This window comes from Pelmatolapia mariae, linkage group LG5, assembly GCF_036321145.2.
Source record: "Pelmatolapia mariae isolate MD_Pm_ZW linkage group LG5, Pm_UMD_F_2, whole genome shotgun sequence".
Lineage (NCBI taxonomy): Eukaryota > Metazoa > Chordata > Actinopteri > Cichliformes > Cichlidae > Pelmatolapia > Pelmatolapia mariae.
This window is the reverse complement of record NC_086231.1, coordinates 34632719-34656834: the sequence shown is the minus strand read 5'-3', so window position 1 is coordinate 34656834 and position 24116 is coordinate 34632719. Positions and strand designations below refer to the sequence as shown.

The 24116-nt window shown below is 40.6% G+C and overlaps 1 protein-coding gene across 3 annotated transcripts in view; it reads right to left on the bottom strand.

Annotated features, from left to right (window-relative positions):
• Positions 1-1948: 1948 nt before the first annotated feature.
• The window catches only part of fbln2 (fibulin 2), a 70357-nt gene continuing 48189 nt past the window's right edge, over positions 1949-24116 (bottom strand). For 2 of the 3 annotated variants that reach the window (XM_063474854.1, XM_063474855.1), the window contains exons 8-17: positions 23207-23308; positions 17175-17309; positions 13792-13929; positions 11024-11167; positions 9745-9873; positions 8558-8683; positions 7744-7860; positions 6853-6981; positions 5419-5542; positions 1949-3694 (exon numbers count right to left, since the gene is read on the bottom strand). In XM_063474854.1, coding sequence (XP_063330924.1) covers positions 3334-3694; positions 5419-5542; positions 6853-6981; positions 7744-7860; positions 8558-8683; positions 9745-9873; positions 11024-11167; positions 13792-13929; positions 17175-17309; positions 23207-23308 — 1505 coding nt within the window. In that variant the 3' untranslated portion in view covers positions 1949-3333. The remainder of the gene's footprint in view (positions 3695-5418; positions 5543-6852; positions 6982-7743; positions 7861-8557; positions 8684-9744; positions 9874-11023; positions 11168-13791; positions 13930-17174; positions 17310-23206; positions 23309-24116) is intronic. The other variant, XM_063474856.1, reaches the window with a different exon arrangement.

Genomic DNA, 24116 nt, shown 5'->3' with positions numbered 1-24116 from the left:
ACCAGTCAGGCCCATATACCATCGCTGGAAATGACCAAGCTGTTTTTGTGATGTCACAGCTCTGCAGCTCCTGGAAAAAGATAGCAAGTGGCCTCCAGAGATTTACCACAACCACAGGTCATAAAGGCTTTTTAATACACAGTTAACACTGTGAAAGTCTGTTTTAATGGAAACTATAATGTTTATCTAATTGAAACCATAGTGTGATGAAAAACTACAATTATAAATGATATTTTCCTTTGGTTTCACACGTCACACAAACCACAGCCTCATGGGTGAAAGTACTTTGGTTGACTCATCCAGCACAAACACAACTTTATGTGTGGAGATCTGGTTGTTCTCACGTTGCAGTAAGAAGGTGGGTCCTGGCCACATATTTTTAGCTGTCTTGATAACCCTTTGAAGTTGAGACAGATAATCAGAAGTCACACCCCCACATGTGTGGGACGACGCCTCAATAGCCGGATGTGTTCGGGCTTCAGCAGAGAGGAAAGAGGCCACCCAGGGCACACCAGTATCACTGCTCTACTGGCTGAGCAGTTTCCTAAACAAGCTTTCTATCATCTAGTCGCACAAACCACAGGGATGCACTGATTCTTCACTATGCTCGTAGGCCTATTAAAGGCTTTCATTTGGAAGGGTATATTCAGGGAGGTTTAATCTAAATTCTGCTTCTACATTATTTTTGTTTGTGTATTCATTTTGAAATTTGTAAAAGAATAACACAGACAACCAGGCATTAACCACAGAAACTTACAGCTGAGAGAGCACAGCAGAGGACATGCTGACCAACAGACTACTGAGAATAGCAGTGGTAGGAATACAGTTACCAATAAAATGCACTAAATATGCTATAATATTGACGAGACCCTAATATTTTATAAAGCTTTCAGCCTGTACTGTGTTAAGGCTAAAGAGAAACATCTGTGTGGGCTGCTGGGTGCTCCAGTTTTCATTACTGCAACAAAGACGGCATATGTCAAAGGAAGCAGGTAAGAAGAGTTGGTTTGTTGTGTTTGCTGTGCTTGTATTGATATACACTATTCGAAGTGACTCTTTATTTCTGTGAATCTTTGCTATGAAAAGTGTTAACTTGAGCTCAGAAACATAATAGACACATCGACATGAGAATATTTCAAGTACCAAGAAAATCTAAACGCTCCTTTTGTTGTTTTAGAGTAAGTCAGACTAAAAAGACTTCATAGAAAATAAAGCCACTTTGAGTTGGATTCAAATTCAGAGGAAATGTTGGGCCTCTTCATTTTGTTTTCACAGCCTATGAATTCTTACTGCATAGTACCGGCATAAAAATTCAACACAAGCAAACAAACACTCAGAGATCAGAGAGAGGGTTTTTATGTTTGAGTAGAATTTGCAGTACCTTCTGCAAATACAACACATGTATATAGTGTGTTTAGTTTTTATTGTTATTTATTGAATTATGTTAAAAAAAGATTGCCATCATCCTTTAGAATAATTTATTCTAGGATTCGGTAAAAAGCTCTTCTGACATTTTATGTTGGGTGATTTCACACCCAGTAACTGCAGTCTTAAAATATCAGTGTTATTATTCAGTAAAACCTCCTATCAGCCAAACTGTGGTGTTTGATTTTTACAGTGACCCCACCCTCTAGTTTCCAGTTGAACTGTCATCTATTGGAATGTATTAATAGGCTGGAGCGCACACTTTCCGGGTGGGAATACCACAGGGTGGAACACAGACGACATGTTCCTTGTGGAGCAGCGGAAGAGGTGATAAAAACATTTCAGATAAGAAGTGCCCAATGTGTGTGGCACAACTGTTTTTCTTCATAATATCTAAATTACTTTATAAGTGTATTAATAGTGGGACCTTCTGACACCAGTAGATGGGGATGTGGGTTCACTGTTGACTGAGGAACCAGCGGTCCAACATGTGACGGTGCTACTGACGTGGACAAACGCACTCTGACACTGTGCCCTTTTATTGAGCAAACGACAACGGTTTGATCATCAGTCAGTTTACAGATACAAACGTACATGCTGTGTGAGGCCAGCCTGCAGTTAACGCAGCAGGCTGAGTCATTCCTGCACACCACACAGGAAATTGTCTAGTGTGTAAAAGAGAATGTGATTTTTACCCTGAGATAATTACACAGTCAAATAAAAAAGATGCATCTGGTTACAAACTAAAGAGTATAACATGAAACAATAAAATGTAACCTCCCCCATAATAATACTGTCAGTGCTAGAATGACATCATCACTACTTTTTTGTGTGTTTTGAACTCATTTGATCAGATCACATATTCACAAATAATATACACCAAATGCTTGACCAAATCAAAAATTAAGCAACGATATGAAGGTCCAAAACGGGCAAAATAATAATGAAAAAAAAAAAAACTGATTACATTAATTTACGTAGTTTTGCTTTTAGTATATTTTATGAGATGGGAGAAAAACTTTTTTCTTTCTTTCTTTTTTTTAATTGGAGAAACGCTCCATTTCCCCTTTGTGTTGCCCTGCTCTGTGGATATGTCACTAACATTTATCATCTACATGTGAAATATGCCAAATCACAAAAAATACCAAGTGAAATAAGCATACGATACCAAAATAAATATCCTTTATTTGATTTTTTTTTATCTAAAACTATTGAAAGATTATTTTTTTAAACTACACAAATAAAGATTGAAATTGAACGATTTATACTGCTTCTTAGACTTCTGAGACCATTTGTTCTCATATATTCATTTTGTCAGTTTTGGACCTTATCTACGGAAAAGTGGCCACTATGTATTGTGTGATGTCACCACAGCCACATCACCATTTATCCTGGTGCTTGAGTGTGCCGTATTCTCCCGGATGACAGCTTTTCAGGCCGTTGTAGCATCTCCCTCTCTGTAATGTGAAAATCTCTCAGCTCCTGTGCTGACATATCAGTGAAGTGAGAGGAAAAAACAACACAATCTTACAGTTGTATCTTAAAGCCAGCCAAAGGTGCGAAACATCACCAAAAGGGTAATGAGGGAATAAACCAATAACCGAGACCAGCCAACGTCTATACACACAGTTGAACAGACACTAATAGTGCGAGTGTATAAAAGCTAAATTATGTTTGCTAGAGTGAAGCTGAAAAATACATACGTAGAAATACAAGGTTTTTCAGGAAACATTACTTTCAAGGAAACATAGCAGAGAGCCTGCCATGATAGGAATAATTCAATCTTTGGCAATATTCTACAAGATTCCTAAATCATGCTTTAACCTTTAGAGGCATTACAAAACTCTAAACGCCAAAAATGTTTAGCACCATATGAAATGTCTAGTCTCTGTGTCTGTGTCTTTGGTATTACATAGTGCTGGGTGTTATGAAGACGTGAATCTTGGCCAAGAATGAAGTGAACGTCCCTTGCCTCAGCAGCTTCATTTCCACGTCTATCAGGAAGTCTTTGGGCTCGCGGACCTTTCTCTGCAGGTAGACGGCACCTGTGAAGCTGTTCAGCTTGCGTGTGCTGAAGTAGCCCTCTTCATTCCCCTTTGGGATGCTAATGACAATATGATCTCCAGAGTAGGCCGGGTTAGGGCCAATTCGGAAGATCTGAGCTGGAATGATGATGTTGGTCTCATACGTGAGCTGGTAGTAAGTGATCCACAAGGGAGAGTTCTTACAGTCTAAGGAACTGGCGGGACAGTTGATCCGCTCACAGCGTCTGAAAATGAGCCAGGGAAGATGGTGAGAAGAAGACGTAAGCAAAACAATGTTTGGACACTGTGCTGCTCACTGAACACTCAACACACAAAATGTCTTGACATTACTTTTGTGAACTGGCATCAAATAAATAGAAGTGATCCTATAGAACCAATTCTAGATAACGCATCATCTGTGCAAGGGTGGAAAAGGGATATAAGAAGGGTAAGGAAGAGATGCCATTTCTACTGATGGTTTCTTGTTTATCATCACAGACCATGTCAGTAAGCTACAGCAGCCTCTGGGCTTTCAAGACTGTGGGGGCCCATAGAGGTGAAAATCAATGTAAGAAAACACCAGCAAATATGAAAATACTATAAAAGTACATAAAACACAGCAGAATTTGAATAAAACAATGGAAGTAGAAAAAAAACCAAATGTCACAGAAGACAACTGCCATGTTTTTGGGGACGTGACGGACCACCTGGGAAAGTGACACAAGCCATATGAGGGATCCCACTGTGCTTTAACTACATGATTCATATATTACTGTAGATATATGTTTGCTATGAGCTGTTTACTGTCAGCTTGCCACATCTGCAGCTGTTCCATCACCTCAAAAACACTTCTGTTGTGTGGGGTGTTTTGTGAGAGCTTTTGCAGCTTTTTCGTCTTCTTTCATTGTCTATTTTTCAACATCCGTTGTGTTTATGCAGCATTTTTCTTCTTCTGCATTTGGTGCAGTGCATTTCCCCTCTCTACACTCCCTGAACATTTTGAACCAAGCTGCAGCGTGATGCAAAATCATTTGCTTCTTAAAGCACATGTGATTTTTCCATTGCTACTGGAGTGCTATTGAAAAGAGGTAGCATGTAGCAGCACTGCTCTTTCACATCACTGCCCCCTGCTGCAAGGATTCCATAATAACATAGATGAAGACTGTGGATGCCAGTGGAAATGAGAAACCTTTTGAATTTGTGGGTCTTTCCCACAGTGCAATCTGAAGCTCTGTGACTGTTTATCCATCACACATCAGAATTTACAGCCTGTAGTTATTGTTGTAGTGCACCGTAATATTTGCACAACTCACATCAAGACAAGAGTGCCTAGGAACCTAATACGGGAAGACCAAGACACATTTTAATCTCAGCTGTCTGTCCGTGACTGCCAAGTCTGCTCATGAATGAAAGATGTCTCTCCATGGGGAGCCAAGAGATGTCACACTGAGGGTAATAAGGTGTCTCTAGGTAACACTGATAAGACGTCTCTTGTGGGCTGACAGGGGAGTGAGTGTGTGTGTGTGTGTGTGTGTGTGTGTGTGGTGTTGCTGTTCAGTGGAGCGTAGAGCAGGGAGAGCTGCAGAGACGGCTCTGGGAAGCACCGAGCTGATCAAAGCCATCTGACTTCTTCACACAGCGGATGTGAATCATGTTCAGTTAAACAAGCTCACAACTAACAAGGCCCTTCTGTGCAGAACACTGTGCTGTAAGCACATCGATGTATAATGTTTCACAGCCTGAGAGGATCTGGACAGAAACCATATACACAGATATAGGCCAATGCAGCTGGAGACTGCAAAGACAAATTTTATTGGACCTGTTTACAAAGACAACTCAAATATGGAAACTTATAATACCCAGATGTTCTAATGAGCCTTAACCTCTGCATACTTTGATGTAGTAAAAACCTGACTCTGAGCCAAAAGCGGAAAACTTTGGCAGGGGAGCAAATATAAATTTGACTCACGTGTTTGACACTTTCTTGTAGTGTTGAGGGCAATCAAAGGAGAGACACCTGAAGCCTCCCTGAAGGTTGTAGCAGGTCTGCCCAGTGGAGCAGTTGTGGGTGCCAGTTGTGCACTCATCAATATCTGGAAAAAGAGCCAATAATAAATCTAATAAATATCATCATTTTGATATGATAGGCTTTTGTGACCCAATCTGAATGATGCAGTGCCGTGCAGTGGTCAGTGGTTGTGGGTACCTCTGATGAACCTGTCCAAGAATCCTCAATAGGAGACAGACCCAGTCTAAATGCAAAGTGTCTGGATACACTCATTATTCAGAATGACCTGCACTACTCTGAAACTGTGTGGGTGTCCTACTGGAACAGCCGCATGGCTGGGTGTTGGTACAAGTGCAGGTTGGAGCACCCTGTCCAGTCCCATTTCCACCAAAAATGATCACAGTTGCTCAGTTGCAAATCTGCATCAACAGCCCAACCTCAGTCAACTTCAGTCAGTTGCAGCACGGTGATGTTGAGAATACAGTGTTTAGACTACAATGACTAAAACCAATCATAGAATAGATTTGGTTTTTCTACAAAATGAAAACAATGCAGTGAGAAATGCATCTGATCTCAACAGAGACAAAAATTCCACAAGAGTAACAAAAATTCCATGAACTTGGCAAGAAAGCAAATTTCCATAAATGTCTAACACCAAATTGAACCATTGTTGCACTTGTCAAACAATATCAGTTAATAAGGACTATACACTATGAGCAAAAGTTATACAGTAGTGCAGTTTGAATTTAAGGATTAATAAGTTAAGTGAAAATTAGGTAGAAAAGGGAGAAACTCATTAAACCCATAGGTATGCATAGGTGGAGCAGTAAATGTTCTCTTCCAGATTCAGATTTAGTGTGCTGCTGTTTGCGTAGGGCAGCACGGTGGCGCGGTGGTTAGCACTGAGAAGAGTTTGATTTCACCAACTAGTCGGGCCTTTCTGGAGCTTGCACGTTGTCCCCGTGTTTGCGTGGGTTCTCTTCAGGTACTCCAGCTTCCTCCCACAGTCAAAAGACACGCAGTTAGTGGGGTTAGGTTAACTGGAAACTCATAGGTGTGAATGGTTGGCAATTTCTATGTGTTAGCCCTGCGACAGACAGGTGACCTGTCCAGGGTGTACCCTAGCTCTCGCACTGTGGATAAGTAGAAGAGAATGGATGGATGGATGCTGCAATTTGCTCAATCTATTCTTTAACAGCCTGTCACACTAAGTGTACCCACTGCATTTTTAACAAGATTTCTTTGACTTTTTTTTTAAGTCTATCTATTAATGTAACAGTTACTACATGCATATAACAGCACTGACAGAAAGGTTTTCAATGCCCCAGTCAAACAGTACAAAAATGTAACCTGCATCAAGTCCAAGAAGACGATTACTGTATATATCAGCCTCACCTTTGCAGGTGCGTCCGTTGGCAGCCATGACATATCCATGAGGTGGACAGGCACACTGATAGCTGCCTGCAGTGTTAACACACTGGAAGGCACAGAGGTTCCCGATGCTCTGGGAGCACTCGTCAATATCTGTTTAAAACACACACATGCACATCTCGTCACTGTGATTAAACTGTGAGGAAAGAAAGGTTCAAAAGCAGTTGGGCTTTTTACCTTTATCTCGAGTATTGTGTGTGTATATCTCATGTGGAACATCAACTACAACTTGGCATCAGGAGAAGTTCTCTGGAGCTGGAACATCAGCCCCTTTTATGGGAAATTTATACCAACACATTTACCTCTGTTTTCTACATAATTATAGAAAACCGTTCCTGGGTAGGGTATTTTGGTATTGATTGTCCTGTCTGATTTCATACATCACTCATCTGATTTCTCTACTGTGAAACTAACAGCAAGAGAACGACAGTCTAATTTTAAAGGTGTTCTATGTATTCATCATTTGAAGCATGTTTTTCTGTTGTTGGCTTTCCTGACACAACCCCAAAAAGGATGTGTGTCTTCAGCAGGAGTTGAACCAGCAACTGCGTAAACCACTATAATGCAGCTATAGTGTATTATATATGTAAGTGCAGTCTGTGTATGGTTTTGGATAATAGAAACGCTTCAGTAAAATGCAGCTGAGGTTCACAACTCTCTCACTGAGTAAATCACAAGTGTCTGAATTCGTGGCTAGCTATCTGTTAAATTTCACACATGTATCTAATTAGATGTGTCTAAATGTGTTGACTGCAAATCATATAAACTGTAGGAATAGAGCAGTATGCTGGATTGAGGTCTCTATCGATCTCTCTGAAGTGTTTCTACCACACTGGCAACCTTGGAAGAAAATACCTTCACAGGTGTGCCCATCATCTTTCAGGTAGTAGCCTGGGCGACAATAGCACTGATATGAGCCATAGATGTTGGCACACTCCTGGCTACAAGGGTTTTGGTCACACTCATTTGTATCTGAGCACAGAAACAAAAAAAATACAATCATAAAATTAGACATAAACGTGTAAATATTTATGCAAGCTCTATGTTAGGAGTTAGATAGAAAAAACAAATATTTGTATGTATATGTTGTAATGTTGCTGCCTCCCCAAACACCTTTGCTTCTCTAGTCATTTATTCAAGACACTGTTCAAGACAAATAACTTGAAAAAAATCAATCTTAAAAGCGATAATCAAAACCCAATGATATCCTTCAGACAAGCTTTTATCTCATAAACCTCGATGAACAGAAACATTTACATCTGGATTAAGTTCCTTCAGTCACGTCTGTGACAAGCTGGACATAACGTGAATCATGATCGGCTTTGCTCTCTGAAGCACAATCACATCTCCAGCATGCTGACGACTGACAGCACCTGAACCAGGAAACTATTATTATTACTCTTATCCCAGAGATGGAGACTAAATTAAATGCCAATGGAAAATAGTCTTTATTGATAACAGTGACTTACAAAGGAGACATAAACAGTTTCTCATCAATATACTTAATCTCCAAAGTCTGTGCAAAGACTGCTTTTGCCTTTTGATGCTGATGTTGTCCCCGGAGGCTCGCCTCTGTGATTTAAGTTCTTCGTGAAAAATAAGACGGTCTGTCTAAACAAGGTGGCATTTAAATTTTCAATATGTCAGAGGAACAAACTGTCTAGCTTACCTTCGCAGTTCTTGCCGTCGAATGCGAGGGAGAAGCCAGCTGTGCATGAGCAGCGGTAGGAGCCTGGGGTGTTTTCACACTTCTGGGCACACAGCCTGCCAGAATAGCGCCAGCACTCATTTACATCTGTCAGTACAGAAACAGGAGCTATTAGGCAGCAGATAGCTTTGAGGCCCAGCAAGGACTCAACACACATACACGATGAGCTTCCCTTGAAGGCCATCCCTCTTTTAAGCCAGCTTTCTTCTGATTGGCTGCCTCTCAGAAGCTAAAGGTTTGGACAATAGGTGTTGTCCAAACACCTATTGTGTGGGACCTTTGATGAATATGAATACACACAATTGTAATACATGACAACAAAAACTAAAAAAATAACATATTAGGTCAACATTGAAAGTAACTACAGCATACGCTCCAATTTCCTGATAAATAAAACCCAATTAAATATGACTTTCTTAAAATAAACACTCAATGTTAAATATTATCGGCTAATTCTTCACAATTTGTTCAGTTCAATTCAGATCAATTCAATTTCAGTTATATAGTTCAAAATCACATTCATTTTACCATGTCATTATTTATTTAACAAAAAATGGAGCAAAAATGCAGAAACAGTGAGTAAAAAGCTAAGTACATCCAATGATTCAGTACCTTGTAGAACCATCTTTTACAACAATAACTTCAAGTAATCATTTTCTACATCACTTTATTAGTCTCTCATATTCTTTTTTATAACGTTGCTTCAGTTCATTGAGATTTGCTTATAAACAGCTCTCTTAAAATTGCAGTGTGTAAAATATCAGCTGAGTTCTGCTTTCGTACTCTTTAGAACATTTAAGCCTGACATTTGCTGTTGTTGTTCAGCCTGCTTGTTGACATCTGCCTGGAGACTGGACGGTTGCATGTCTAATCTGCTGACAATTAATAATTATGAGAATTATGAGAATATCAGGAATAAATATGCTCTATGCTCTCTCAGATAATAAGCATTTTTACAAGTGATAGGCTGAAAGTGTAGAAAGTGTTATCCAACCCAATTTGGTCAAATCTGACATCATAACAGAAAAACTCTGACTCAGTGAGCGGACGTCTGCACCCATAGCTTCTCTGGTTTCATAAAGTGCTCGATAAAGTGAACCTTCAGTCTGAACATCTTCACTTTGCAGACGTCACACAGTGATACGTACCAGTGCAGACTTTGCGTAAGGCGTTATACTGGTAGCCTGTCTGGCAGTCACAGCGGTAGCTGCCGGGGAGGTTGTGACAGATCTGGCCCGCTCCACAGCGGTGCGTCCCCATCTGACACTCGTCAGTGTCTACGCAGGCAGAAAGAAAGATGAAGCACTTCAACAGTGACCCACTGAGCACCCGAGACGGTATAACTTAAACACAGCTAAGACTTGTTACAGGGCCAGACAGTACGAAAAGACCAGGCATCGATGTTCTCACTCTCTTGGTATTATTATTTTGTTATTTATGTTTTTAAAATGATTTTTATTTTTAAATTATTTTGGAAAATAATTGTTGGTGTGTATCAGAATAAATATTTTCTTGGGAGAACAATTTATTAAAAACAACAATTACAGACGACTTAGGGTTAATTTAGGGAACCAGTGAGTGTTTCAGACAATGGGCACAATAAAGCTTAATTAGTCAATTTCCTTATTTGTGTGTAATACTTTTAAAAATATGGGGGAGTGGTGTGAAGATAGAAAAATGAATGAGAAGATTTTAAATGGCAGGGACAATGGCAGGCCAGTGGGATGGGAGCTAAAACTGGATCTATTCAATACAGAATCATTACTATGGTAGAGTAAATGGCAAATGTTTGCAGACAAGTCGGCATCTTCAACATACAGCACAGGCAACGACTGCAACCTGCTTGCGACCAAAGTAAAGTCACAAGGAGGTTTCTGATACAGCACCCTCTTTGTGACCCTGGTCAGGAAATGCACTCTTGGCGGCAACATTTCCTCTTGCTCATCGACATCTTGATCAAACAAATCACTCACAGTACTTGTCATTTATAAGAATACAATTAAATGAAGCATAATTTGACACCATTTAAGAACTGCATGTAAGCTGAACAAGATTTAGTTGTTCTCATTTTAAGTCTGTCTTTTTGAGCAGTTTTGAGTACCAAAGCAGCAACTGATAGTACTTTGGTACTGTACTGTATACAGTACAGTACTGTATACTGTACTGTATACAGTACCAAAGTACTATCAGAGAGTGAGAACATCGATGCATGGTCTTTTAGAAAAACTCTTGTGCCACAACTGTACGATGACCTTTAACTGAAAGAAAGAAGTGATCATAAATAATATTCACTCTTGCATTTTCCTGGTTGTATCTAATCGATTGAACTTGTGTCTTGGTCAACAACAGGGCCATCAGTGCTTTCATTCACACCTTTCCACAACACCATCTTCCTGTGTGAGTGGTGCATGTTGTGCTAAACCTCACCAACACACTTGGCTCCATCAGGGCTGGCGTGGTAACCATGGCTACACATCACAATCTTCTTCTGGCACGTGTAGGAGCCAACAGTATTGATACAGTTAAAGCCTGAACTGCAGGGCTCACTCAGGCTGCTGCACTCGTTTATATCTGCAGAGTCAAAAAGATCAAGAATGAAGCTGTGACTGCGTGGAGGATCAATCCTGATAGCCTTAAGATTACTTCAATTCAATTCAATTTTATTTATACAGCACCAAATCACAACAACAGTCTTCTCAAGGTGCTTTATATTGTAAGGTAGACCCTACAATAATACATACAGAGAAAAACCCAACAATCAAATGACCCCCTATGAGCAAGCACTTTGGCGACAGTGGGAAGGAAAAACTCCCTTTTAACAGGAAGAAACCTCCAACAGAACCAGGCTCAGGGAGGGGCGGGGCCATCTGCTGCGACCGGTTGGGGTGAGAGAAGGAAGACAGGATAAAAGACATGCTGTGGAAGAGAGCCAGAGATGAATAACTTATGTCTACAACATCCCAGTCATTTTAACAAAACACATTTTTATTATTGGAGGGGCTTTATTTTTTTATCTTTCCTTGGCCTTCAGGTGATTGTTGGTGTGATATTGCATTATATAAATAAAAATGAATTGAATTGAATTCATTACTGATGGTAAAAAACAAAGTGGTAATATTGAAATGGGTAACTGTAACTGTTAAATGGTAACTTCAATAAATGTGGCCATTGTCCCGTGTATCTGTAAAGTAATCATAGCACTCCACTTGTTCCACATTTTGTCATGTTACAGCCTTTTTCCAAAATGGATGTGAATGTCCTTGAGTGATGGAGTTTGAGAGGTTCTACAAAGAAGAATGGAAGAAATTGCCCAAAAATAGGTGTGCCAAGCTTGTAGTACCATACTCAAAAACACTTAAGGCTGTAATTACTGCAAAGGTGCAGTAGGTTATTTTATTCATTTTGTCATTATGAGGTATTGTGTGTAGAATTTTGACATGAAAAATGAATTTAATCCATTTTGGAAGAAAACTGTAACATGACAAAATGTGGAGGACAGTGAATACTCTTTGGATGCACTAAATATGCTAAGAAACCACTGCTTTGCTATGTGTCTATTAGTTCACGATATATAGTCCGGCGTATATTCTCCCATCCATCTAACTCATTTACTCTCCTAATCTTAAAACTTAGTGAGGGCCCCACGAAAGCTCTCCATGATATAATAAAAATCTCTGGAGTTTCCTACAGTTGTTGGCGAGCATTCAGAAATGTAGGTAAGCTTTCAGTAATCAGGATAAAAGATGTACATGATGAAAGAGAAAAATAGAATTCTTCAACAAAAAAAATTAAAGTCAGGATACCAGTGTATGAGTAAACACACATCATGCATGAATAATGATGAAAATCTGATGGATAAAATAACAGAAACATAGCACAACTACAGAGTCTGGCTTTGAAGTAACAGCATCAGAATCAAAAATAGAGCCAGTTCTCAGTAAGTCATCAGTGTGCAAATGCAAACAGAGCTTTAACAGATACGAATAAGTCAAATAACAAGTATTTCCAAAACACACTGAAAAAGCGAGGGCCAAAGGAATCCTCCCACCCTCAGTGACAGATCTGTGATGTATGTGCAGTCATCTGCAGGGAGACATTACCACTGATGATTACTTGCTCTGCTTTGGCTGTAGATCAGCCGAGGTACACGGGGCAGTTTTATGACATCAGGAGCACCCAGAGGTGAATATTATGTTTAGCTCATTTTGCAGTGATGTTGCCCTGCACGGTACTGAGAAAAGTGCAAGTAATCTAAAGAAAATTGGATTACATTTTGTTTAATCTTTGTGTTAGCACGGTGATTTGTGTTGAACTGAGCTCAGGAACAAGAGAAAATCTGAAGTGTTGTCAAATACTTTTTCACAGATACAGCGTGACATCTTGCTATGATAAAGGATCCTTTAAAAAATTCCTGAATCCAGTGGTGAGCTCAGCTTAATGCTCTGAGGGCTAAGTCATCATCAGTGCTTTCACCAACCCTAATGCTAACTCCAGAATATGTCACTTCTGTTACATTACAAGAATTAAGAGGTAAATGCAAATCCATAAGTTTTTGGGTAGCCTTCCTACCAAACAGATACAGAAGTGAGCTAATCGAATAAAGTGCTCGGCAGAGGTAAGAGCTTTTACCACTCATGGACCACTGTGTTTTATCATGTGTGTAAACTGTGTCAGAAAGATGACTTTACTATACATAGACTGATCAAATGTATTGTTGTGCATAATCACTGCCCCAAAAGACCCATGTTAGCAATCTCTTGATATCAGTCACCAGCAACGCCATCGGAGGTTAGGTCTATGTTTTTACTTTGGTTAACACTTGCTCCCTTTTAACCCCCCTTTCACCTATTTGGAACACCCAGAAAGCTTTACATAACACAATAACTGTAATGCAAAAATGAAGAAAAGACACTTGATTTAAAATCTTTTAGTTTGAATCTCTTAAGAAATATCAAGATAGTTAAAGCCTGGTTAAAAGACAGTTAAATATCAAGAATCCGAGTAGTACTGCAGCATGGAAAAACACACAGACACAGGAACAATACAGAGTAAGTTTGATGGATGGCTCTGCTAAAGAGGCTGATTTTGCTTAAGATTTGTCCTTACAAAGAATAGGACCAACTCTATCAGCTGTTTACTGGTCCTGAGTTAGGATGTAATGCTACCCAGCCTGGAGAGTATGGACAGTCTCTTACCAATACAGTTGCCATGAGAGTCCTGTGTGAAGCCGCTGATGCACTTCTGTTTGGGATTACACAGGAAAGAGCCCACTGTATTCTCACACACAAAGCCCATGCCACAGTTATGAGTTCTCATCGTGCACTCATCAATGTCTGTAAAGAAAGAATAGATTTGCATTAGTTTATCTGCACAAAGCAATCTCTCAATGCATTATTCTGTTACAATAGGCTCTGTAAATTTAGCTTGAGCTCTCAGGTTGTTAGTAGTACAGCAGGGGGCACTGTGACTCAAGCACAGAACATTTGCAGACACTTTGACTCTGTCAGTGTTTAACTGGAGGGAAGAATTCAATGAAAACATCGCTTGATTCGACTCTGCAATTAACAGAAGTTGAACAGAACTTCTTAAATGACAGTTATTGAATCTCATGAGCAATATGAGAGTTTTTTTCTTTTTTTTCATGCCGCAAGTAGTTCATTTTATCCTGGGTCCTCTGAGCAGGAGGTCTTAATTTGACTTTTCTCTGTTGTTAATATCAGAGAGATACTCTTCCAACATTCTGTCACTGCTTTCATATAACTAATTACTTTTTTTGCCTGCTGGATGGTTGACTAGATACTACCTTCATGCTATGCTTATACAGATTAGTCCTCTGTGACACGAGTCACATGAGCTTCAAAGTGCAGCACCACCAATCCTGCTCTTTGGTTGATTATCTCGTAACATATTGAACCTTGGTATCTGCTTAAACCCACACTTTACCGTTTGGGCCAAGGAAACATGAACTTCCTGTCTTTATGACGATTTGCTGAGTGAGCCTAAATTAGGTGACTTTGGGTAATTGTTTTCGCATTAAAAGTAGTCAAAGATGTTGTCATGTTGTCTGAACAAAACCTTTATATGAAATATTTACCTATTAACATACCAGAACAACCCTTTAAGTTAACACGTAGGTAAGGTCAAAAGTTTTAAAGGTATGCAAGCACTTGAATCACAGAGGGACAGTTCGGTTGGGATTAAATCCACCCAGAACTGTATTTCTTCTGGCTTATGTTAGCGCTTGCTATTATGCTGACATAGACCATTTGCAAGACATGGATCATATGATACCCAAACACTCTAATAAATAAGCTGGCCATTTTCAAATTATTGCATTAGCTAATGAAATAACCATCACCAAAACCACAGAGCATTGTTAATGTAGAGCTAGCTAGCTAACGCTATTACGAGCTAATGAAGGACAATAAAAACAACAGCCAAATTAGGGGTGTGGTATTATTCGGTTTAGACAGGCTGTTGTCCAACATACACAACATAGAATACATAAAATACAACATAATGCTACTGTCAGTCTTGTGTATATCTTGTAATTATTTTGGTTGATGCAGGCTTGCACACCTGTCTGTGAGTATATGCTGCATACCAATGTGACTAATACTCAGTGAATGTATTTAGTCTCCTTTAAGATGCAGTTGACAAAGTATGGCAGGAATATTGCAGTGAAAATGATTTTTGCATATTTCTACATCACTAGTGTTAATTTGATCTAAATAGTGAGGAAACAAGGATCTAGGACAGTACAACAGCAGCAGCACCTATTGCATTAATAATGATGCACTACAGTACACTGGAGTCTTGTATTCATGGATTTATGACCCCTAAAGGATTTTCAATAATATGTGTTTTCAGTAATACCGCTAAAAAGATCAGTAGAGAGGAGGAGGTGACAAACAATAGGACCAGAATGGCTTGTGTGTGGATCAATGATATACTGCCTCAGTTTGAGCCAGCATGCTGGACTTGCTTGCTTCTTGTTTCTGGACCCTCTGAAAATTTCTGAAAAGTGGCAACAGTGAGTCCCACTCCAACACAAACACGAACCCCAGCCAAAGGTAAGTGCCAAGATGTGGAATTACACCAGAGGTAATGCTGAATATCTCACAATAAGAAGAGAGCAGCTATACCTCGACACACATAAATATGTGTTCGATGAAATGTTTAAATGGAGTATCGTTAATATTCAAAATGTCAAAAGATTTCAAATTATTTTTTTCACATCTGTAATTAGATTCCTGTAACTTTCTCTTTGTGTAATTTTTAATTTAGTGTCAGTGTCTCATAATTTAATGTTTAAATGAAGTTGCCTCCCTATACATAAGGCAGCTTTTGTCAGCCTCTGTACACAAGCCTCTATTGAATATATGACATTGATGCTGAAATTTCTACAGCTTCACAATAACTACATTAAACTATAAGAAATATGGCTCACCAATGCTAGTTTAAACAAAGTATTTTCTTCAGTAAAACTGAAGTAAAATTGCTTTTTGTTGTTTGTGCTGTAAATGGCTACAGCACTTGCTGTATTGTTGTATTCTTGATGTAGTAGCTGCTAAGTGAAAAGAAATGAGAGATGCTGAGTGCATCAAGCCCTCAGCAGCCTAGGCCTATTGCAGCAGAACTAAGGGGTGGTTCCGGATCATCTGAGCCAGCTCTAACTTTATTCCAAAGGAAAGTTTTACTGTAAACGTAATCTTGTCTGACTCCCAAATGCAAACTAGGAACTAGTTCTACAGAAGAGGGGTCCGAAAGCTGCAGGTCCTGCCCATTCTACTTTTAAAATACCCCAGGAACCACAAGTAAACCAGCAGTCTGAGAGCAAAGTGCTGTATTGGTGTGATATGATACTATGAGGTCTTTAAGATGGGACCTGATTGTGTGGCTGAGTACAACAATCTCAGTTTTATCTGAATTTAGAAGCAGGAAATTAGAGGTCATCTGAATGGCACTGAAAATGTATGCCTTCCAATAATACTGCCTAAGGGAAGCATGTATAATGTAAATATTGCTCTCAACATTGAACCCTGTGGAATTCCGTGATTAACCTTAGCGTGAGAGGAAGACTCCCCATTTACATGAACAAATTGGAGTCTATTAAACAGATATGATACAAACCACTGCAGTGCCGTACCTTTAATACCTTTAATACAGAGAGGTCTTATCTCTGTAGTAAAAAATAGTTATCACATACATAGTGATCAGAGACCGTAAGAAGAGCATTTGTAGCCTTCACTGGTGCTGTTTCTGTACTATGATGAATTCTGAACTGTGAAACTCTTCAAACAAACCAATTCCTCTGCAGATGATCTTGAATTACTCATTCATAAAAAGAAGATTGGAGATTGGTCTATAATTAGTTAAGACAGCTGGGTAAAGTGATTTTGCTTTTATATCACTGTCCTTGCTTTTGTTTTTACAAAACCAAATCATCCTGAAAATAAAAATAAATCCTGCTTATTATATTGAAGAAGACATAATTTCCACCAGCTATTTCAGAGGCTCTGGAAATGACTGCTGGGTAAATTGGTTTAATGAAACACATCAGGAACAATGAACTCACCCTCGCAAAGACTGTTCCGCAGCTGGTAACCAGCAGGACAAGTGACCTGCAGCTCGCACACAAATGAACCCACTGTGTTCACACAGCGCTGACTGGGCTTGCAACTGTGGGCACCAGTCACGCACTCATCCACATCTGCAGAAAAAGACAACGGTGACTGTGTGTGAGACAGAGGGAGGGAGGGAAGATAACAGGGGGTGCATGAATATGATGTGGACGTGAGCTTGCTGATGGACGGGTCTCGTGCATAATTTTGCCCCCGTGTTCAGGCTCTCCGAGTGTCACAGAGATCGAGCTCAGTGAGTTGGCAACAGATGGACATCAGCAAAACTTCAAATGAAAAGTCTCTCTTATGCCTAAGAATTTGTGGCAGAACAGGAAATAACAAGTTTTTGCTTTTGCTTACACAAAAACCATCTAGCCGGGAAGCCTCAGGCATGAAAGTCATTCAATGCTCCAGCTAAAAACCAAGAGTTGCAGTGAAATGTACAGCTAAGCTCATTAATACTTCAAAAACAACAAACAAACTAGTGACCGTGTGATTAAATATATTAAAGGTGTAATGACTAACCCAGAATGAACAATGCCCCACATCTGCCCAGTATTTGATTGTCTCTTAGCTAATTGTCAAAAAAATATTCGACCATCCATCCATCCATCCATCCATCTTCTTCCACTTATCCGGGACCGGGTCGTGGGGGGGGGCAGCAGCTTATGCAGAGAAGCCCAGACCTCTCCCCAGCCACCTCCTCCAGCTTGTCTGGGGAACACCAAGGTGTTCCCAGGCCAGCCGAGAGATATGATCTCTCCAGCGTGTCCAGGGTCTGCCCCGAGGCCTGCTCCGAGGGGCTATGTTGGTTGGGGGCTTCTGCCCCCTGGTAGGGTCTTCCATGGCAAATTGGTCCTAGGTGAGTAACCAGACAAAGAGCGAGTCAAAAGACCCCCAAGGAGAAGACCATTAAGGAAACAGTTCACCCTGCCCGGGATAGGGTTACCGGGGCCCCGCCCTGGAGCCAGGTCTGGCCAGGGTGCCCGAGGGCGAGCGTCTGGTGGCCGGGCCTTAGTCCATGGGGCCTGGCCGGACACAGCTCGAAAAAAGACATGGGGCCCATCTTCCTGCAGGCCCACCACCTGCAGGAGGCACTGTAGGGGTCGGGTGCATTGTGAGCCAGGCGGCGGCCAGGAGCGGAGGCTCTTCTACCAGAATAATTGGAAGAGAAAAGTATGTAGACGGAGAGAAACAGTCCTTAGCATTAAGAATACCACATCATCTGTCAAACATGGTGAAGGCAATGTTATAGCATGGGCCTGGTGTTTCTTGATGATGATGATAGAAGTAGTAAGCTGAATTTCTAGGTGTGAACTCTGCTCAGATTCAGCCAAATGTTGCTAAATTAATTGCAAATTCCTTCAAGACAAAAATTTCAATCCCCCCCCCCAAAAAAAAAAAGGCTGTTTGTCCTTTCTCCAGCCTTTAGGGCTACACCTGAGGTTATCACCACTCATGACTTAGACCTCAGAGGGTTAACATCCACCAGCTCATCAGCTACCTTTAAATGTTTAAGGTTAAGGTCAGGGTTCGGTTAACATCCACCTCTTTTTAGAGGTAATAATTTAAATGTCTTCAAACTGGAACACCTGGAATAAACAAGCTTTACTTGAAAGATAACCTTTAAAAATGTGTCTATTTACTGCAGCATGTGGCCAATAGATGACCAAGTTGAGTTTTGTTTGTTCCTTTGTAATATTTGACTTTGAAGAAGTCAAACTGAAAATAACAGGTCTTGGCAAAAGCTACATGATATTTTGCTTGTTAAGCGTGTTTGTGTGAAATGAAAAAACAGTTGAGAGCCTTTAAATCTTTATCAGTCAAACTGTGCAGCAGCCAGTAAACAGGCGCTGTTGATTTATGACACCGGTGGCCTCGTGCTGAGACAGTGGATCGCCGCTCTGTTGTGGCTCGTCTTTATCAAACGGCTGCATTCCCTTATCATGCATCACATGCGAGGCCGATTAGTTGGATGTACTGATAGGGTAACGCTGGGATTATTGTGTGTGTATATGTGTGTTTGTTTGTGTGTGGCAGCCATCCACATTTGAAGATCACCCCAAAATATAGTGCATTCCACAGGGAACCAGACAAAAAAGGTGTTGTACAAAATATGCTGGAGAAAACAAAAATCTGGAACAAGAGGGAACATATTCTCCTGTGCCCCACGTGTGTGTGTTTGCGTGCCAGCAATCCCTTTTTGAAAAGTCTTTGTCGACTTTCAAAGTTTTTGCCATGGGGAATTTGAATAAACTGTGTGCCTTACAACACCTTCCCACAGGCAGCAGCAGGAGTAAAAACACAGAACTGAAGTTTTCAGCGTGTACCTGGCTGTGTCACATCCTGCAGCTTTTTTCCTGTTAACCTTCTAAAACTGCACCTCATCACCTCTCACAGCTCAGAGCGTACTTTATGGTATTATATGAGCCCTCTGTGGAGCTGCAGCAAATGCATTTGTCTAAATAAAATTAACAGTTTTCCCTTCTTGAGCAGCGCAGTGGTGACAAATTCTTGTTTGCAAGCTATCTTTGCAAATGTCCCCATTTCTTCCTCAACTGAGAGACATCTGTTATGAACATTGTAGGGAGGGATATTTCCAGGGGCAAAATCCTCCTGAGCTCATAGACCACCCCTTCCTCTGGGCGCTGCTGGCCTTCAAGCACAGGGTTAGACAGGACTGTTTCCAAGGTTTGCGTATTGCCAGTGGTGCAGAAAGTCTCCTTCCACCACAGTGCTCTGGTGGCCAGCGTTATTTCTAGTTTGTCATTCAAATCCGAAAAAGCAAAGGAAATCGGGCCTAATGCTTCAATGTCCCTACACCTCTGCTGACTTGCCCCGTGGAGACAGCCTCATTACACAGTGAAGCGATCCAGTACAAGGTGGAAACAACTTATTTTTGAGAAATACAAATGCTTAGTTGAATGGACAAGGGAGACAGCAGTTTGAAAGGAATTCCATCAAGAGCGAGCACAGGGAGATGTCCGAAAGGCACCACAGATGAGAACACACACACACACAGTTTTTCCTACACACTTGACCCAGCAGACAATGAGGTATTTATTTATTTTTTATTTTTTTAAGGTCAAGCTGCAGTGAATGAAGTCAGCCTTGGCTTATTTGCCGAACTAGTTTTAAACATGGAGGTTAAAGTTGCACGCCGTGAGCCTGATTCCACTGTCAGCTGTGACAGAGGATAAATTAAGGCAGCTAAACCACACAGAGTGGAACAGATGCATTCAGGTGTATACCTGTTATTTGGGTATTTTTTTTCAGGCTTTTACAATTTGCACAGATGCAACTTTAGTTTCCAGGTTTTTGTGTACAGACACTGAAAATGATAAATTGATGAGCCAAAAGATCGTGCCCACTGAGAGAAAATAAAGCCAATAATTTTGATTCAGTGTTGTCGATGTTAGTGGGTCAGAGCAGTGAAACTCCTCTTTACTGAAATATGTTAATATATGAAAAAGAACTGAAACAGTACGCCTCAGTTTTTCTAATGCTGCTCTAGTAAATGAAAGACATATGTCAGCAGGACTCTTGAGGCTCTGGTAGCTCATTGCTTAAATTGTTCTATAATTATAAAATAGAAAGTTTCACCTCAACCCATCCAGCCACCGGAGGTTTCTTGCTGTTAAAAGGGAATTTTCCCTTCCCACTGTTTTCAAGTGCATTCTCATAGGGGGTCATCTGTTTGTTGAGGTATTGTATGGTCTTTACCTTTCAGTATAAACCCCCTTCAGGTAACAGTGGTTGTAAACCAGTGCTATGTAAATAAAACTGAAGTAAATTTCATTTACATTTCTTTCCAGGCATAAACAACCCTGTTGCAAACTGAATGACTTGATTGTCTGAGAGAAACACTAAAATATTGCCTAAACCTTGAGAAACACCAGGAACGTCTGTATGGGATGATGATATTAGACTCAGATTAGAGATTACCTTTAGCCTAGATTGGACTGTGATTCAGAAGACATTGTGGTCAATCAGTGTCATCTTCCACAAAGACAATCCTGACCATGTAAGTGTCCAGATTATGGCAGCAATGCAACCACAGAGATGATAACACAGTGGGGTATGATTACTATTTAGTGGAGGATGTCATCCATAGTTATCATTCAAGTAATAACTCTGTAAGCTTTCGATCTCCACAAAACACTCGAAGGAATGCAAAACAAATGCAGTCCTGCCCGCAATGGTTTGTTTAGTCCCAGTTCAGAAAAGGGTGAAGGTGTCAGCCACGTGCACTTGAGCCAACTGTGTGTGCATGTGTGTGTGAATGGGTGTACGCCCCTGGGATGTTCATTTGTCTGAACCACATGTATCATTTAAGTTGTGCATAAAACCTTCTCTTAAAAACAGTCTTTTCTTAAAAAACACATCTCCATGGGAAGAACTGTGTGCTAAAATATTACCAGTTATTCACATTCATATGCAGCTGAAAACATACAGCGAGATCACGAAAAGCAGCTGTATTTACCCTGTAAACCTGCAAATTAAAATATAACAGTCTCGATAAGGGACGACTCACAGGTTTTCTGATGGAAGTGCTTCCATTTGCTAAACAAATTACAGAAAAGTGCAAATGATCCCAGGTGTTAATACTTTCACAGTGCTTTCACAGTCTGATGCACCCTCATTTCAAAAACACTCAGGATCATGTGCAAATCATTCAAAGTCTATATTCCATTAAAAATGATAGAGCATATGAAACCCTCTGTGTTGCATCACCTCTTCTTTAAAAACAGTGTTTTTGCTTCATAACAGATTTCAGCTGTTCCTCCTTTTTTAATGTCAGCAGTCTTCTAATAGTTGCAAACGGTGGTTTGACATTGTCTTGCACAAATAAGCAAGTCCTTTCCTATGGCCCTGAAAAAGATGGAGGAATATGTTGCTTCAAAACCTGAACACATTTATGCACTAAAGTTTCTTCACAGATGTGCGACTAACTCATGACATGTGCACTAATGTGCAATCCCCATACCACATGTATATTTGAACTGTGGGCTGAAACCAATCAGGTGGTCCCTTCAGTTTTTAGCCCACAAAGCCTGGAGACCATAACCTCCAAAAATAAGTTCAGTCCCTTTATGAAATGTTTTGCTTGCATTAAATTCAAAATGAGCATATACTTTATTTTGCACTTCATTCCAGCACAATATATTTTTGTTCATTTTACACACCTACCCACCCACCAAGCATCAACAGCAAGTACTCCAGAGTTTACTTCACAGTCTACTTATATATCTTTCAAATCCTCAGCACCCCCTCGCAATCATGACCTGTCATGGTATTTGCTTTGTTTCATTCCACTCTGCACTAAATGTTGCCCACCCACAAGTCCACATGTGGGAGCACTTTAGGGAAAGAAAGTGCTCACTTTGCTCACTGAATGAAATGATAGGAGGGAAAACATTTCCTTTAATGTAGTACTTGTTCATCTTGAGTGTTATCCTGTCTGGTAACAGACTCAGCACTTCCAGCACACACTTTGTTAATTTTAGTGATTTCGCACCTAAAGCCTCCTACCAGTGTCCCGAGCTACCACACAAACATGCTGAAAGAAAGGTAGCTGAGTACATACATAGATGCTGTGTGTAGTGTGTGATATTGCAACAACTGCCCCCACAGAGTAATTGGCTATGGTTGAATCATGCTTGAGGCGACAGTTTCCACCACCTAACATTGGGAGCCCAATCAGTTGATGCATTGTTTAGTATCACGAGACCTTCATGAGTGACTGAATCCAATTAAAAAGTGCCCCGACCTCTGGACAGACACTTCATTTCACTGCAGCTCTGTCATCCGGCCTGTATGTATTTGTTCATTTATGCATTCACTGGGTTTGTTGTTGTTGTTAGGTTGCTTGTTACCTTGTGGTAACCAGGCTTGAGGGAGACAGCTTAAGGGATACATATGAGCTTTGTGAACCACTCCAATTACTGCCAATGGTAATGTGACAAGAAAGCACGGCGGCCCTTACCTTCACACATCCATCCATCTGTCATCAGTGAGAACCCCGGGAAGCAGGAGCAGCGAGCCCGGCCTGCCACGGCCGTACACTGTTGACTGCAGCCACCATTGTCTGCAAGAGACAAGCAGCGTGATTACAGTCGTCTCTGCATTCCACACAGCTACACCTCCAGGGCAGTCATTTGCAGTTATGTTTCTCATCTTTGTACTGTTTCTCTGTTCTCTTGCTCTCCCGAGGCTACGATGGAACCCACCTTCCCTCCCGCACACTGATCATTTGCTCCCTGCTGGAAGGAGCCTCTCATGAGCCATCGCAGTCACACACCAGAATCAATTCTCCCTATTTAACAGCTCAATAGCTCTGTCACAAAGAGGCATGGGCCAGGAACTGTTTCCCCACAATCTCTAACCAACACATTCCCCTCTAAAGCTCTGTAGTGGCGAAGGCCGCTCGATACATCGATCAGGATCTTCTTATAGCTAACAGAGACACTTTGAAGGAGTAGAGGCTTTCACTCGAAGTTGGACTTTTGAGCTTAAGGGTTTGCAGTGCTCATCTCCCACTGACATGATTAGGATTCTGCTAATGAAGCTGCTGACAGCTTAGATTAACTAATACTAATCAGTTTAATAGTGAAAACATGTTGTGAGGCAGCTCTTCCTGTTTTGACCTGTCGTAACTCTGGAATGTTTTACCTGTGAGCAGTCAGGAGGCGCTCACACACATCGTGTTAGTAAGAGCAGAAATATATGACTTCTATAGACAGAGTTAGAAAGTGAATGCAATAGTGATGGCTTGTTCATTTCCCCACCATACATAAAGCCATAACTCATTCTCACCACATATTACACATGTTTGGACACATTTTGGCGAGGTCTCTCTTGGAAAATAAATTTTAAACTCAGTGAAAATTTTTACT